The sequence below is a fragment of the Ictidomys tridecemlineatus genome, unplaced genomic scaffold (genome assembly GCF_052094955.1).
Source record: "Ictidomys tridecemlineatus isolate mIctTri1 unplaced genomic scaffold, mIctTri1.hap1 Scaffold_67, whole genome shotgun sequence".
Taxonomy (NCBI): Eukaryota; Metazoa; Chordata; class Mammalia; order Rodentia; family Sciuridae; genus Ictidomys; species Ictidomys tridecemlineatus.
The window spans coordinates 1,031,866-1,047,206 of record NW_027524711.1 but is presented as its reverse complement, the minus strand read 5'-3'; the positions used below and the strand labels follow the sequence as shown (position 1 = coordinate 1,047,206).

Genomic DNA, 15,341 nt, shown 5'->3' with positions numbered 1-15,341 from the left:
TCCTTAGTCACAGATAAACAATGGAAGTCACTAAGTACAGAGGATCATTTTAGTATAGGCTGAGATAGAATGGTTTAGAAAGAGACTATGTAGTATGAGAAAAGAACTCAAACTGAACCTTGTTGAACTCCACTTTTTTAAAGGGCTGGTAAGGTATTCAGAACATAAGGAAATCTATAGCCTTTAAAGACTGAATGTTTATTATGTTCCAGGGCCTAGTTAGCACCCCCTCTTTTAAATCTCACTTAAACCTCAAAGCTCTGTATACTGCTTGGAAGGCTCCTTAACCCTCTTTTCTTAGTCTCCCAACTGTTAGCTTCACCAAAACTATGGCCTCTGGACATCATCCTTTTTGGAAATCATTTGGAATAGATGGTTGCTCTCTTCATCTCTGTTTAGTCTTCATGAGAAGTCCAGGGCACATGGAGGTGAAGAGACTTTGATCCTCATTTGGTCTGTACATCCTGTAGATCACACAAACCCTTATGTTTAGGCCAGATGCCCTGTCCCACCTCCCTCAACTCCCCACATGCTCCCATAAGGCCCTGTGGAACAGATAGACTGTTATCTCAGACCTTCCTCAAAATCTTCCCTTCTCCTTACGCTGGAACTCAGTTCTCTCCTCATGTTGCTGCTTCCTCTGTAGCTCTTCCTGGCCACACTGTCTCTTACTGTCTTCATTCTTAAAGTTAAGAATACTTACTTTCTACCATTCATTACTCAAACTTCTCTTTATCTACACTTCTTAAACTGTCTTATCTGGTTGCCTTTTTTTGAGATAACTTCTGCTTTTTTTATTGTTTTGCTAAATGGAAGAAGAGTACGAGTACTAGTTACACTTCCATGTCCCAGAGTAGAGATGTCAGATTTTTTATCAATTCTCTGACCCAATTTCCTGCTTTTGAAATGTTATAAATGTTTACTTTCTGAGGAAATACTCATTATATGTATATATAGATGGTCCTTGACTTAAAATGGCTGTGCTTAGGATTTTCCGTTTTTGACTTGATGATGGTGTGAAAGTGATATATATTCAGTCAAATCCATACTGTATATTTTGAAATTTGACCTTTTCCAAGGCTAGTGATATGCAGCATGATTGCAATGCTGGGCAGCAGCAAGGAGTGCAGCTTCCAGTTGGCCCCATAATCACGGTGCAAACAGCAGAGATTGCATTCTGTGTGGTGTACTGTAGTCAACCAGTTATATGAGACATTCAATATTCAATTATAAAATAGACTCTGTGTTAGATGATTTTGCCCAACTGGAGGCTTTTTCTGAGCACATTTAAAGCAGGTTAATCTAAGCTGTGATGTTCAGTGGGTTAACAGTATTGAGTGCATTTTGACTGATGCTATTCTCTACTTATTATGGACTTATCAGGACATAATTTCATTACAAGTTGAAGAGTATCTGTAAGTAGATTTGAGCACCCATATTTTTAATGTGAACATCACATTATCAACTTGTTTCCTATTCATACCAATCTGATTGAAAAGTGAATAGGGAATATCTATGAAGGTGGAGAACCAAAATCAGTGGTGCTCAGATCACTCTAGTTTTGATCTTGGTTGAGACTGTGTCAGCTAAATTTGAGGGCTTTCAGATCCATTTGAGTTTTATTTTTTTTAATATCTCCAGTTTTATAAAGCTTTATGCAAAATATATGGATAGTTAAAGATTCATGTGTGTTAATAAGACTTTTCTTAGTCTTTTACACAACATTTACAAACTATAATAGTACTTAAATTAATTGCTGTAAACAAATATGGTCAGTAGTTCTTGATATGTAGGAGTAAGAATATGGGGTTTGCCACTATAACTTATGGGCTAACAGTTTAGAAGACCCTCATAATTTCTGGTCCCATGTGCTATTTTAACACTCAATCAGTTTTATTTGGGAGTTTATGTTCCATTGAGTTTCTCTAAGTGCTGGAATTTGGATGTTTCTATATGGACCCCCTACCCACCTTGGCCAGTATTAAGCCTCAAGATTGTTTAGTATTATATACAACATGTATGCCCTCTTCCTTCCCAACTTCTGTAGATACAAATATGTGCCATTGCTTTGAATTTAATAAAAATACACTTTTCTGATAACATTTCAAAAAGAATTGGCAGAATATACTTTAGGAGTCATGAATTTGTTCATACACTTTGGCCTAATAACCTTGAATAATTTATCTATTGAAATAATAAAAATTCTGTCTTTACTTAATATTGGAAATGAAATGTAAAACAACAGATAGCCAATGTAGGGAAATTATTAAATATATCTTGAAGATCAACCATACATATTATTATCTATGCATTAAAATTATGAATTTATATACTACACAGCAACATATAAACATATAATCCTGTGTAAAACTATAAATATGGGATAAAATTCTTAATTTAGATTTTTTATACAATTTTTTACTATTTATAACTGTCAGATATAAATTAATATAGTGACTAGAGAGGAAAATATAAAAATTAAAACATTTACTGGTGTGATTATGTATATTTTTTACTTTAAAAAATTACTTATAGGGGCTGTGGTTGTGGCTCAGTGGTAGAGCACTCGCCTAGCATGTATGAGGCACTGGGTCCCATCCTCACACCACAGAAAAATAAATAAATAAAGATATTGTTTTCAACTACAACTAAAAATATATATGTTTTTAAAAAGTACTTATAAATAGATATTGAGATAGATTTAAGAATACAAAACCCATGTGAGTACTACCAGACAGTGTTTTCATTTCTCTTAAATGCATGTGGGTGCATTGTCCAGCTGGATTGATCGTTCCACAGCACTCATAAATTATTATTTATATTTAGGTACTTTTAGAAATAGCATTATATTTACTTAATTTGAGATGTCCAAATGGAACTTTGGGAAAAGTTTTGCTTTGGAAATGGGGGAGACAGTGTATGAAAGAGTTCACTTTTCACCCCAAGATGCCTTTTCTTTCTTTCTTGCAGTCCACATACTTGTACTTGGCCAAGAAGGGTCTGCTCTTTACTGCTGGGATTAAGAGCTGGATCAGTTCTCATTTGTTCTGGAAGCACGTTCTGCTCAGGATGCATATTCTGTTACAGTAAAGTCCCTTAATTCAAGCAAGAAATTAATTGCTGTTGTGGGAGCTTCCCACTCACACATGTATGAGCTGGCCTACATCTCCAGCTAGTCTGAATTTATTCTTAGGTAGGTCCAACACTTATGCAAGGTGTCTGTATGCTCACTAAAATTTCATATGGCATCAAATTTCTAAGTGTCAATGACTGAGGAATATATAAAATATAACAGCTATTTTTAAGCCAGAAATAGAGATGTTATCCATTCTCTAATATGAATTCTATGAAGTTCTTCAGTACTATATACATAATTTTAATTAAAAATTTATTTATGAAATGTGATTCTTCCAAAACTTTAATATTACTCAGAGTAATGTGTTTCATGAGTAATCTAGTATGTGTGTATTTTAAATTTGTTGTCGTTAACTTATTTTATGTACGCTTCTTATGCTATTTCAGGTGAACTGATATTTGAACCTGGGGACAGAGAAGCTACAATATCAGTAAATATTCTTGATGATGTAGTTCCAGAAGAAGAAGAATCCTTCAAAGTTCAGCTTAAAAATCCCAAAGGTGGAGCAGAGATTGGTAGCAATGGCTATGTGAAAATAACTATTCTGTCTAATGATGATGCCTATGGAGTTGTTGGATTTGCTCAGGTAATGATATTAAGGATTTTATACTCGTAAGTCAAAGTGATTTTGTTCATTCTCATTTATAAATTAGGACTTTTCTGCACTTGGTGAGTGAGTCATACTCCCTGCAGCTGTTCTCTTTTCCTTTGCCATGGCTTTATCCCCTGTTCTGCATTCTAAGGTAAATTCTGCTGGCATCTTGGAATTTGCTGTCTTACACAATGGGGCCTCTGGATCAACTTGTCCTAATTTTTTGTAGTTATTCTTTTTATTTCAATTTGAAATTAATTGTTCTTGGTCCAGGAGTTTGGCTCTGCTGTTAGCCTTTTTACCAGAGGGCAATGATGAGACAGACTGTTTAATACACTATACACTGTGTTGTGTCATACATATCACATAAAATATTTTTATTGTGGGGAGGATGGAAGAGAGATATAACTATATGTTCATTGCACACATGCAGATGTCTTGTCTTGAGGAAAACCAGCCATGCTAATCTTTTTAAATATATTCCCCACACAGCCTTTATCAGCTTTTGCCAGTGAGCAAAAGAACAGCCATTCATGTTGCATCATGTATTATATTTGCTAGGTGTATTCTGACTTTTGAACTAGAGTTATTTGTACAGCTATTATCTCTCTTCCTTTGAAATCTTCTACATATAAGGAAAACTTAATTTATATTAGCTTAAATGTTAAGAGCATGTCCACAGAGAAAGAAGTTGGAGATTGTACTGTGTCAATAGAGGTCCTTTCCCTTTCTCTACTTTGTTAGTTCAAAATGGATCCTTCATTGGTTGTTTGAGAACTGATATTATTATTTGGGCTACTGCTTTTTATTCATGTCCAGTTAGGGACAGAAAGATACTTTATATCCCATTTTGATTAAAGAAGAAATTTCCCAAAGCCTCTCAAAAACTTCTTATCTCTAATTGACCAGAACTGGGCAACAAACCTGATCAGTTGGTTTTTCATTTATTCCATAAATGCAGCAGATATTTAATAAACACTATGTTCTGAATATTCTGCCAGATGTTAAAGATGTCAGAGAATGAAACAATAAAAATCTCTACCTTCATTATCCTAGAGGGGATCAAGGAGACACTGACAATAGGCAAAGATACAATAAAACATGTACTATATCTGACGGTGCTAGTGCTGTTGAGAAGCATCTGGCAGAGAAGGCATATGGAGCATGAAAGAAGGGGTGTGGGTTGTAGATAGGAAATATAAAATAGAATGGTCAGGAAGGGCTGTATGGAGTTTCAGAAGGGCATAGGCCTGGAGGGGTTGAAAATTGAATTATATTGACATCTGGGGTAGTAACAGTTCAGACAGGGACCCATTACCAAGAGGAGAGGCCTGCAGTGCCCTCTTGTCCTTTAGAGCAACAAGGAAGTCACTGGCTACAGTCAGTGTAGCAGGGGAGATAGGTCCAGGAGGCTAGTCAGGGGCCTGTTATCCCAAGACCATCCATAGTTTTGATGATTCACTGGGAGCACTTAGTGTTGAATCATACTCATAGCTATAATTCATGAAAGCAAAGGATACAAACTCAAAATTCTCCATGGGGAAATGCTCATGGGTGAAGTCAGAGGAAACCAGGTGTAAACTGCCAAGAATCCCCTCCCAGCAGAGTCTCACAGGACATACTCATTTCCATAGCATCAAGTTGTTACAACATGTGGAATTTTGCCAACCAGAGGCTCACTAGAGACTCAGTGCCCAAGGTTTTAATTGGCAGTTGGTCATGTGGTTACCATCTGACTGGCACATACCAAAATTCTACACTTCCAGAAGGAAAACAGATGTTAGTTAATCACATTTGTACAAATAGCTTGGGCACAGGGAGCAACTTGAGAGCTCTGGGAATAGAGAAGGGTGTGGTGGTGCATATCTTATCATTCTCTCAGGAGATTAAGGCAGGGATATCAAAAGACAAAGATTCTCCTAAATATCCTCTCTAGAAATAAAAAAACACAAGGGTTTGGGGCATAGATCAGTGGTAAAGTATCCTCGAGTTCATCCTCCAGTACCCAAAACAGAAGTTCTGAGAATGGTGGGAACCCTCTTGAAATTCATATTCCCAAACACTAGCTGAGGACTAGCCTGTGAGCTGGCCTTTTTAGGGACAACAATCAGGACTGCTATGTCAATATTTTTGTACACAAGTCCCTTATTTAGCATCGTACTGAGTTTGCCCTCTTAGAAGCCTTTGGAGGGGTTAGGGTAGAAGAAATGTGTGACCTGATTCATTGTAAAAAGAATGCTTTGACTATAATATTGAACACATACTGTGAGTAGGAAGGACACTCCCACAGGAGTGTGGAGACTATTGCAGTAATTCAGGAGACTATTGCAGTAATTCAGCAAATAAGCAGAGCTATGGGAAGCATGAATTTACCCTTCCCCAAGATATGAACAACTGTGAGAAGAGCAACATTGGGGGATGTAAGATGACAAGCTTTGGACATTCTAATGTCCTCAGTCAGTTGTTTGCAAGGGTGCTTCAATGATCATGTCATTGAATGTGGAGGGGTACAGAACATTTCCACAGCCTTTGCAGGACAACAGACAAGTATGTAGAGCAGAACCCTCATGTTCTGCAGCATGTGTTCATCTTCTTACCTTGAAGCTGTTCTGCAGATAGAGAGCACAGACTATCCTCAATTGTATGGGCACGGTAGATTCCACTTTAGGAACCTTGTTTAAAAATTGTCTAGAGACACTAAATCACTGTGGTGTCACCATGCCAGGGTAAGTGCCCTGGATTCCTTTAGTCCTTTCAGAATTTCTCAACACAGCTCTTTTTTGTCTGGACAGTCTCCTTTCAAGATGAGGTGTAATAGATGACAAGAACATCTTGAATATTTCTGGCTGCATGAAGTCCTCATTTAACTAACCTTCCTTTATGGAAAATATAGAGCCAGAGAGGATATTTTTTCTTTTAAAAAGGCATTATCTTTTCTGAATAAATTATATGCATATTTTAAAATCAAGGCATTTTCTTCAGGAATGTTTGCCTTGAGCAAGATTTTATTACTCTGTAACATCTGTAACAATTTGTTAAAATACTGTATGAAGTATCACTGTAGGATAGGATCTTTACTGAAATTAGCATTCTAAATAGAAGCTTTCATAAGCTTTAAGAAATTAATGGGGGAGTCTCTTTTCAGATTATCATAGTAAAAAGACATGAAAAATCTTACTGGAAAGAAAAAATCTTTAAAACTTCATATTTTTTTCTTATTACCCTTGAGAAGCCAAGGATATATTGTAAGAAGGGATTATCTAAAATATTCATTTGAAGGAAATTTCATTAAATGGCTGGCAAGAGATCTTCTGTTGTGTGTTCAGTGAAGAATATTAAGTCACAGAGGTACAAATTAATTTGGGAAAATGGTAAGAGGCTAGGAAGCATAGGTGAGAAGAAAGAAATTCTAATATAAAGCAAAGGAAGATTTATGGCTGGTAAAATAGTTGTAAGGTTTGTGAGGTAGATATGAAACACCATGAACAGAAATAGGTAAGAGGATGTGAATTTAAGTATAAAGTTACATTTGCAAATGATTGGAAGGAGCACCTTCATTCTTACGATGGGCTGCACTGGGGTGGGAGCTGGAGACCTTGTAGGTCCAACAGATTTTACCATTAGGAAGAATATACCTAGAGGGATTGCCAGACCTTACTCTGAGGGAAAGGCTTCTTGCTCACCTGACTCCATGTCCTTTCCATTCTACAAACTTTTTACATGTTATAAGTACTCTTTTATAAAAGAACATGCTTTCTGATTATCAATTTAATAATATGTTCACTCAACAAAATTTGAAAATATAGAACAAAAATAAAAATAATCCTATAAAATTAAATCTTTATTGACTAGTATTTTATCTACTTAAACCTGTATGTTTAAAAATAAAATCATAGTAATTCTTACTTTACTATTTTTAACTGTTATTTTAATTTACTGTTTCACATTGCTTATTACCATGAAATCTACAAAAGCATAATAACATGAAATAAAGAAAAGACTATATTTAGATGATTTCAAGTCAATCCTTGTGACTTTTGGCGTATTTTTCAGAATTCATTATTTAAGCAAATAGAAGAAATGGAGCAAGATAGCCTCATAACCTTGAATGTTGAGCGCTTAAAAGGCACATATGGCCATATAACTGTAGTATGGGAAGCTGATGGAAGTATTGATGATATATTTCCTACCTCGGGAGTGGTATGTAATGTTCAAAAATTGTAGAAGACACATACAAATTATGAATACTGTTGATATATGAGACCAGATCCTGCCTCAGTGATGAAATGTCAACACTGAATTCTTACAAATTACCACAGAGAGAAATACAATTTGAGGTTAGTTTTGTTGCTATGGTTATTGTTCCTTTTTTCTACAAAACCCAAATTATCTGTAAATAGTTATCCCTCTTGAGGTTCAATATATCAAATTTTTAGTATTACATTGTCAGAAAGATAAAGCCACCCAAACTGTGGATGGAAACATGTTATTAATGTTTAGATAAAATGGGAGGGCTGGTAAGTATGAATAAGCCTGGGTAAAATAATCAACCTTCTGGAAAAGATATATCAATGTTGTATAGTGATAGAGGTTGGGAACCATGGGCAGAAGGTTTATTTGAGTTGCATTCATAAGAAAAAGAGGAAGAGAAGAAAGTGGAGGGGGAGAAGTTGATCTATGGGAAGTTATAATTGAAGTTGATCCTGTGGGAGAGTTCTGCAGTCAAGCTGATCCTTTGGAGTCATTCCAATTTTAGGGCTGAACCATTGTCTTCCCCATTTTTGTAGTTCTTTACTTCATGCGACCTTCTAGTGGGGCATAATCTTGGGTGAGACATTTGCTGCATGTAAGGACCATTCCCAATGAGGAGCACAGAAGCTGTTGTTCCCAGCAGCTGTGGGGTTGTATGTCCCTAGAAGAGATGTGGGTAGAGGATCACATTAGCATTAACTGGAGGACAGTATAAATTTGGAGCTCAGGTGCAAAAGTGGAATCAGGATGGCCACAGAAGTAGATGATTCACAAAAAGAAGTTTCAGGAAGCCTCTTGTCTGATGTACAAGATGGGTTGTCTCCTTAGCTTGCCTTGGGTTTTATACATTAGTCAAGTTTTTTGTTTTGTTTTGCCCAAATGCTTCTCTGAAGAATTATTTTTAAAAAACTTTTATGGCAATATCCCCCAAAAGGAAAGTTGATTATTATAGTCCACATTTCTAGTTTCATTTATTTTGAAAGGTGAGTGGAATTTCAGTGTATTAAGAATGTTATAGCAGGGCTAGGGTTGTGGCTCAGTGGTAGAGCGCTTGCCTAGCAAGTGTGAGGCATTGGGTTCGATCCTCAGCACCACATAAAAATAAATAAAATAAAGATACTGTGTCCATCTACAATTAAAAAATATTATAAAAAAATCTTTAAAAAAGGAATGTTACAGCAAATTCCATTGAATTTCATATTTACTTTATGCAAGCTACCAAGACTCTAAGTCATATTTCTGAATTACATATCTCCAATTAAGATTTCATATAAAAGCATGATTAAAATTATTTGTAATTTAGTGCATAGTATTACCCAAAATGTATGTTATATTATTGAAAGAATTATTTTACTCAGGAATAAGAACTTTTTTTCTGTAAGGGATAGATAGTAAATATTTTAGGCTTTCTTAGCCATTTGTTCTCGCTCACAACTAGTTTGCCTTTGTTGCACAGTTTTGCTAGATGATATAAAGTAGATAATGTAGGCAGTCATAGACAGCATGCAATTGAATAAGCTTGGCTGTGTTTCAATAAAACTTCATTTATGAAAAATAGATTTGGCCAGTAGGCAGTAGTTTTCTCACTCCTGATTTTATTAATAAAGCTCTTGGGTTTTTATCTTCCAGTGCCTTCCCTGAGTGGCAAGGTGCACGTCAACAGGGGTAGATGCATAGGCTTGTAATACCAATTTGAATAATTTTGGTTTGTAGCCATATTGTTGGAGAGTGGGTATGAGGTGGGCATAATGGGAAATAGCATTCAAGAAGCTGACAGAATTCTGGTCAACAGGGACTTCAGATGCCTTTTAGCAAATTAGGATCTGTCTCCTTAGACAATGGAGACAGAGAAGGAGAGAAATGCTATGATTTGTATTTCTCTCTCTCTCTCTCTCTCTCTCTCTCCTCTCTCCCTCTCTCCCTCTCTCCCTCTCCCTCTCTCCCTCTCCCTCTCTCCCTTTCTCTCTCTCTCTTTCCTTAGGTTGATTCATTGTTAAATGTTGCTTCTATCTGGAGTAGCAATCCTGACAAAAATTCTATAGAGAAAAATGTTTAAGCTGTCATGCCGCCTTCTTTTATTTTTATAGAACTTTACATGTGTTATCTAGCAGATTTTCAGAAAGACTTTGTACACGAAATTAGAAAGAAATATAGGCTCCAGGATATGACAACTTGACTATATGATTTATTAGCTTAGGTTTAGAAATGGTTTACTTTTTCTTTTTCCTACCATTCTTATTTTTAATGTAAAAGTTATTTATTTGTATAATAACATATTGTTGCTAAACTCTTTGTTAAATTATATCATAATTGAAAAAAATCAAACTTTTTAATATCCTTACGGCAGAGTGATAATGACAGGATAAATAAAATCTTTCTCTAAAATTTTAGATTTCATTTACTGAAGGCCAGGCACTGTCTACAATTACTCTAACTGTTCTTGCTGATGATATACCAGAGTTATCAGAGGATGTGATCATAACACTAACCCAAATTGCCACAGAAGGGGTTGAGGACCCATCAAAAGATGCTACTATTGATCAGAAAAGAAACAAGTCCGTAATAACTACTCTGCCCAGTGACTCTCCCTATGGCTTCGTGGGCTGGCATGCCAAGTCTCTCTTCACCAGAGTAGCAGAGCCTAAAGGTAAATTCAGTTACATATTTTTCAGGCTTTAGTAAAAAATGAATTTACTTTTGATGCTTAAAAAAATGCAAATTTCTATTTTTATATTACTTTTCCAATTTGACAAGTCATAGCCATTTTTGTTCTTCAAATTTTATGATCATGTGACTACTTAGCAATAAGGTTTTTAAAAATACTTTCAATTTTTAAAGATATACTATCATGGTAAAAATGTTAACAGTTTAGTGAAGTCATTGCAGTAGAGGTAACTGTTTTTTATTTGAGTTTCTCTTCATTGTTTGTTTTCCTCACCCACATTTTCTCTCTACATTTTTAGTACTTGTATGGTGCACTGACAACATAGTGAGAAGCACATCGTATCAATGTATAAATTGCTTAATCCAAAAAATTAATGAGAAAAAATTTTATACTGTGAGGTGTACATTGGTCAGTCCTTGTTATTTTTCTTTTAAGTGCTGAAATCTTCACCTAAATAACTATTTGTATTGTTGGATAAATATAATTTTATGGATGAAGGTCATTTGATGTATTTTTAAAAAGGGTTAAACATAATATGTATTTAGAGTACACTGTGAGATGATTCTAACATTTTCAGATAACAGTGTGGATATCCAACTTTCAAATATCTTTCATTGGAAGAGTTGATGGGAAAAAATGACATGTAGTATTTCCTGGGTCTTTATATTTCCATGTGTTCAGAACTGAAACAATAGACTTATGATAAAATAAGCCATTTATTTTTTTTATTTAACACACATTTTTGAAATACCTAGCAATTGCCAGGAATCTCACTGTGGAATTTGGAAAGAAAGACACAACATTAGTCATTAGAAATTCATAGACCTGCAGGTGAATATTGACAGGCATTTTTACTGCATTTTATATGACAAATTAATTTTTTAAAAATCTAAGAAATGAAATAAAGTGTAGGTGTTGTGAAATAATTTGAACCTTGAGATAGACACCTCAGTATATGAACTTCAGTATATGCTCAGAATGAGCATTCCATAGAAACATTGCCTTTACTCTTGAACATCCCATGGATCACTCTTATTCTAATGATTAGTCATTAAATGATGTCTTCATGTATCTCACTATTTATTTTCAAGAATCTTTTAAACATATAACCTCTGTTCAACTTTACATATGCACTTCCCTAAGACTTTCAGCAATTTCAGTATGACACGTACAACACAGGAAGCTACGTGTGGAATCAGAGCTGAGGGATTAGACAGAATACTAGGAATGGATGGTGATTTTCAGCACAACTTTGGGGACAATGGACAGAATACTCCTTGGGAGTATGTACTGTATTTGTTTTACTTGTTTGCTTACCTGTTTAAAAAGATAGTGCAGAACATTCCACTGTGAGTACTTGAAACAACATTGACAGCAAACAGAAAAGCATACTGACTAGAGGCATGTTTGTCTCATAGAGAACATCACCAATCTGCAGTTGTACATTGTTCAAGATAAAGGGTTCTTTGGGGACATTGCCATTCACTTGAAGGCGAAACCCAATTTCTCGCTACACACAAATAATCAAGCTATTGAAAATAAAGATTATGTACTGCAAGAAACAACAATAATAATGAAAGAAAACATAAAAGAAACTCATGTGAATATTGCCATTTTGCCAGTAAGTATGGATGGCAATAAATATGCTAGAAAAGAAAAGAAAATGCTTTTCAATGTAAAATTGTGATGTTCTTACAGGTAAAAATCATTTTTAATGATCCTTTTAATATAGAAAATGTGTGTAATTTTTTCACCTAAATAAATATTTAATATGAATAAATAAATATTTTATAACTAGCTTACAAAAATGACAAATTTGAGTGAACTTTGAAACATTGTATTTGGATTAATTATTTGCCTGACTGTCTGTACTATTATGTTGATTGTTTAGTTGCTTTAAACTAATATCTAAAAAAATGGAACAATTTAGTTAATTTTATTGTTGGTTTGATAGGGGAATAATTTCATTTCAGGGTACAATTACTTGAATCCAGATTAATATTCAGATGGCTTAGGTCTACTTTTTGCTCTGTATATCTATATTTACATATTGAAAGAGAGAAAAAGAGAGAGAGAGAGAATGCGGAAAAATCTATAATGATGCACACAAAAAAACTGAAAGTGGCAATAGTTGTATTAATGTTATAATTATTGGGGCTGGAAATATAGCTCAGTGGCAGGACACTTGCCTAACATGTGGCAAGTTTGATTCCCAACACTATGCACTTAAATCAACTAAGGTATTAATAAATAGTACATTGTAATATTAATAGCACTATATGTTGATTATTATACATGTCTATATTATTAGTAAATGTCATTAGTTTTCCTACTAGTAGTGACTTCTGAAGAGGACTGTCTGGGAAAGATACAGGAATAGTGTAGGAAGGTGGTTTCCTTTCCCTTTCTACATGTTTTCTTTTTATGTTTTGAAATTTTATTTCATGTTCAAAAAAAATAAAAACCTTTAAGAATGAATTAAATATAGTATTACATCTAGATTTACAGGTCTAGAACTTTCATTTTTAAAGGAAAAGTAAAATTTACTAAACTTCTCTTAGAATATTATATATGAAAGGCATATTCAATACATGTTAAAATTGAGGGATAGGTCAGGCATGGTGGTGCACACCAGTAATCTTAGTAGCTTGGAAGGCCGAGGCAGGAAGATTGCAAATTCAAAGGCAGCCTCAACAATTTAGTGAGGCCCTAGGCAACTTAGTGAGACCCTGTCTCAAAATTAAAAATTTTTAAAAAAGGGCTGGGGATGTGACTCAAAGGTTAAGTGTCCCTGAGTTCATTCCCTGGTACCTCAACAATAAAATTTGTGGAATAGGTTTTGAAAACTTATTTATTTTCTAATGAGAATGCGCATTCCATAGAAACATTGCCTTTAATCTTGAACATCCCATGGATCCTGAAGTTGTCAGTGAGAATGTATACATTTGAATATGAATCTTTTTGTGTGTGATAGAGCTGCCCATTCATGTAGATGAACTCATTTGTTCCATACTGAAAAATATCAAGTTTCCAATGCAAATTAAATATTTTTCTTTCAAAATTAGCTGGGAGTGATGGTTTATTCTTTTTGTAATTGTGTTTTTAAATAAATGACAGCAGAATGCATTACAATTCTTATTACATATATACAGCATAATTTTTCATATATCTGATTGTATATAAATTATGTTGACACCAATTCGTGTACTTTGGGTGATGATGTCTATCATATTCTACCATCCTTGTTAATTCTTGTAGTTCCAGCTACAAGGGAGATTGAGGCAGGAAAATTTCTTGGGCCCAGGAGCTCAAGACTAGTATGCTCTACATAGTGAGACCTCACCTCGCAAACACAACCAAAACCAGAAAAGCACTTTTTCTTTTACCCCACCTCCCAGGATGATGCTCCTGAGTTGGAAGAAGGATTTATCATCATCATCACTGAGGTAAACCTGGTGAACTCTGACTTCTCTGCAGAGCAGCCAAGTGTACAGAGACCAGGAATGGAAACAGCTGAGATAACGACTGAGGAAAATGATGATCCCAGAGGAATTTTTATATTTCATGTTATTAGGGTGAGTTGAATTTCATGTATTTATAGTAATGTAGAAGCTCATCTCTGATGATTTGTTCAGTGTTTTTGTATTTTCTGCAAAACAATTGGCTTTGCTTGTAGGTATTTTAAAATAGATGAACAGCCAAATTTGTCTTTCAAATTAATTCTTAGTTCTCTTTGACCAGCTCAAAGGATTCATCAAGTTTATTTTTTGTGAAATTTCAGAGTAAAAGTTCTAAAGACCTATCATGCCTATTTCCGTTCTATTAACTTATAATTTGAAGAGTGAAGTATGAGATATAAGTGGAAGCAAAAAAGTTACAAGATGATGATTTAGGATAGTTGCCCCTTTTGTCTTACTTTTCAACATGTGTTCTTTATTCAAGGATGTTGGTGGAGTTATTACTGCTCATGAGGTGCCTCCACCCTTGAACTTTCTTCAGGTTCCTGTAGTCCGGCTGGCTGGAAGTTTTGAGACAGTAAATGTTTATTGGAAAGCAATACCAGGCACTGCTGGCCTGGAAGACTTTAATCCATCTCAAGGGATTCTTGAATTTGCAGATGGGCAAGTAAGTTTGTCATGAACATGTTAGTATTTTTTGATTCTTCTTCAAGAATTTTATAGGTATCTACCAAATGAGCATGCATTAATGATTGCCAGTTGTATTATAACTCTGAATGTTTCTGTGTCAAGTCAGACACAGATATTATTAATAAATGTGGGCCTATGAAGATAAATTTAAGAAGCAAGAATTACACCCCTTTTTTTTAATACTGGGGATTAAAATCAGGGGCATTTGGCCATTGAGCCATACCTCCAGCTCTATTTTGTATTTTTTTTTTTTAGAGACAGGGTCTCACTGACTTGCTTAGTGCCTCCCTAAGTTGCTGAGGCTGGCTTTGAACTCATGATCCTCCTGTCTCAGCCTCCTGAACCACTGGGATTATAGGCACTGTGCCTAGCTCACCCTTTTTTGAACTTCCCCACCTGATTCCATTAAAAACCAAAAATTCTAAAACAGTATAATGATTGACTTAGAGGTGCCTGCAGTGTATAAAAACCTACGTGATGAACTTGACTGTATTTATGATCACAAATGCTTTTATTCTATTTCTTATTTTTAATAAAGGTTAAGGACAA

General features: G+C 35.0%; 1 protein-coding gene across 1 annotated transcript in view; it reads left to right on the top strand.

Annotated features, from left to right (window-relative positions):
- Positions 1 to 14,228, top strand: part of LOC144374387 (adhesion G-protein coupled receptor V1-like) — a 29,221-nt gene extending 14,993 nt beyond the window's left edge. The window contains exons 3-7 of the mRNA XM_078037233.1: positions 3,523 to 3,722; positions 7,782 to 7,928; positions 10,371 to 10,626; positions 12,063 to 12,265; positions 14,043 to 14,228. Coding sequence (XP_077893359.1) covers positions 3,523 to 3,722; positions 7,782 to 7,928; positions 10,371 to 10,626; positions 12,063 to 12,265; positions 14,043 to 14,228 — 992 coding nt within the window. The remainder of the gene's footprint in view (positions 1 to 3,522; positions 3,723 to 7,781; positions 7,929 to 10,370; positions 10,627 to 12,062; positions 12,266 to 14,042) is intronic.
- The last annotated feature ends 1,113 nt before the right edge of the window (positions 14,229 to 15,341 follow it).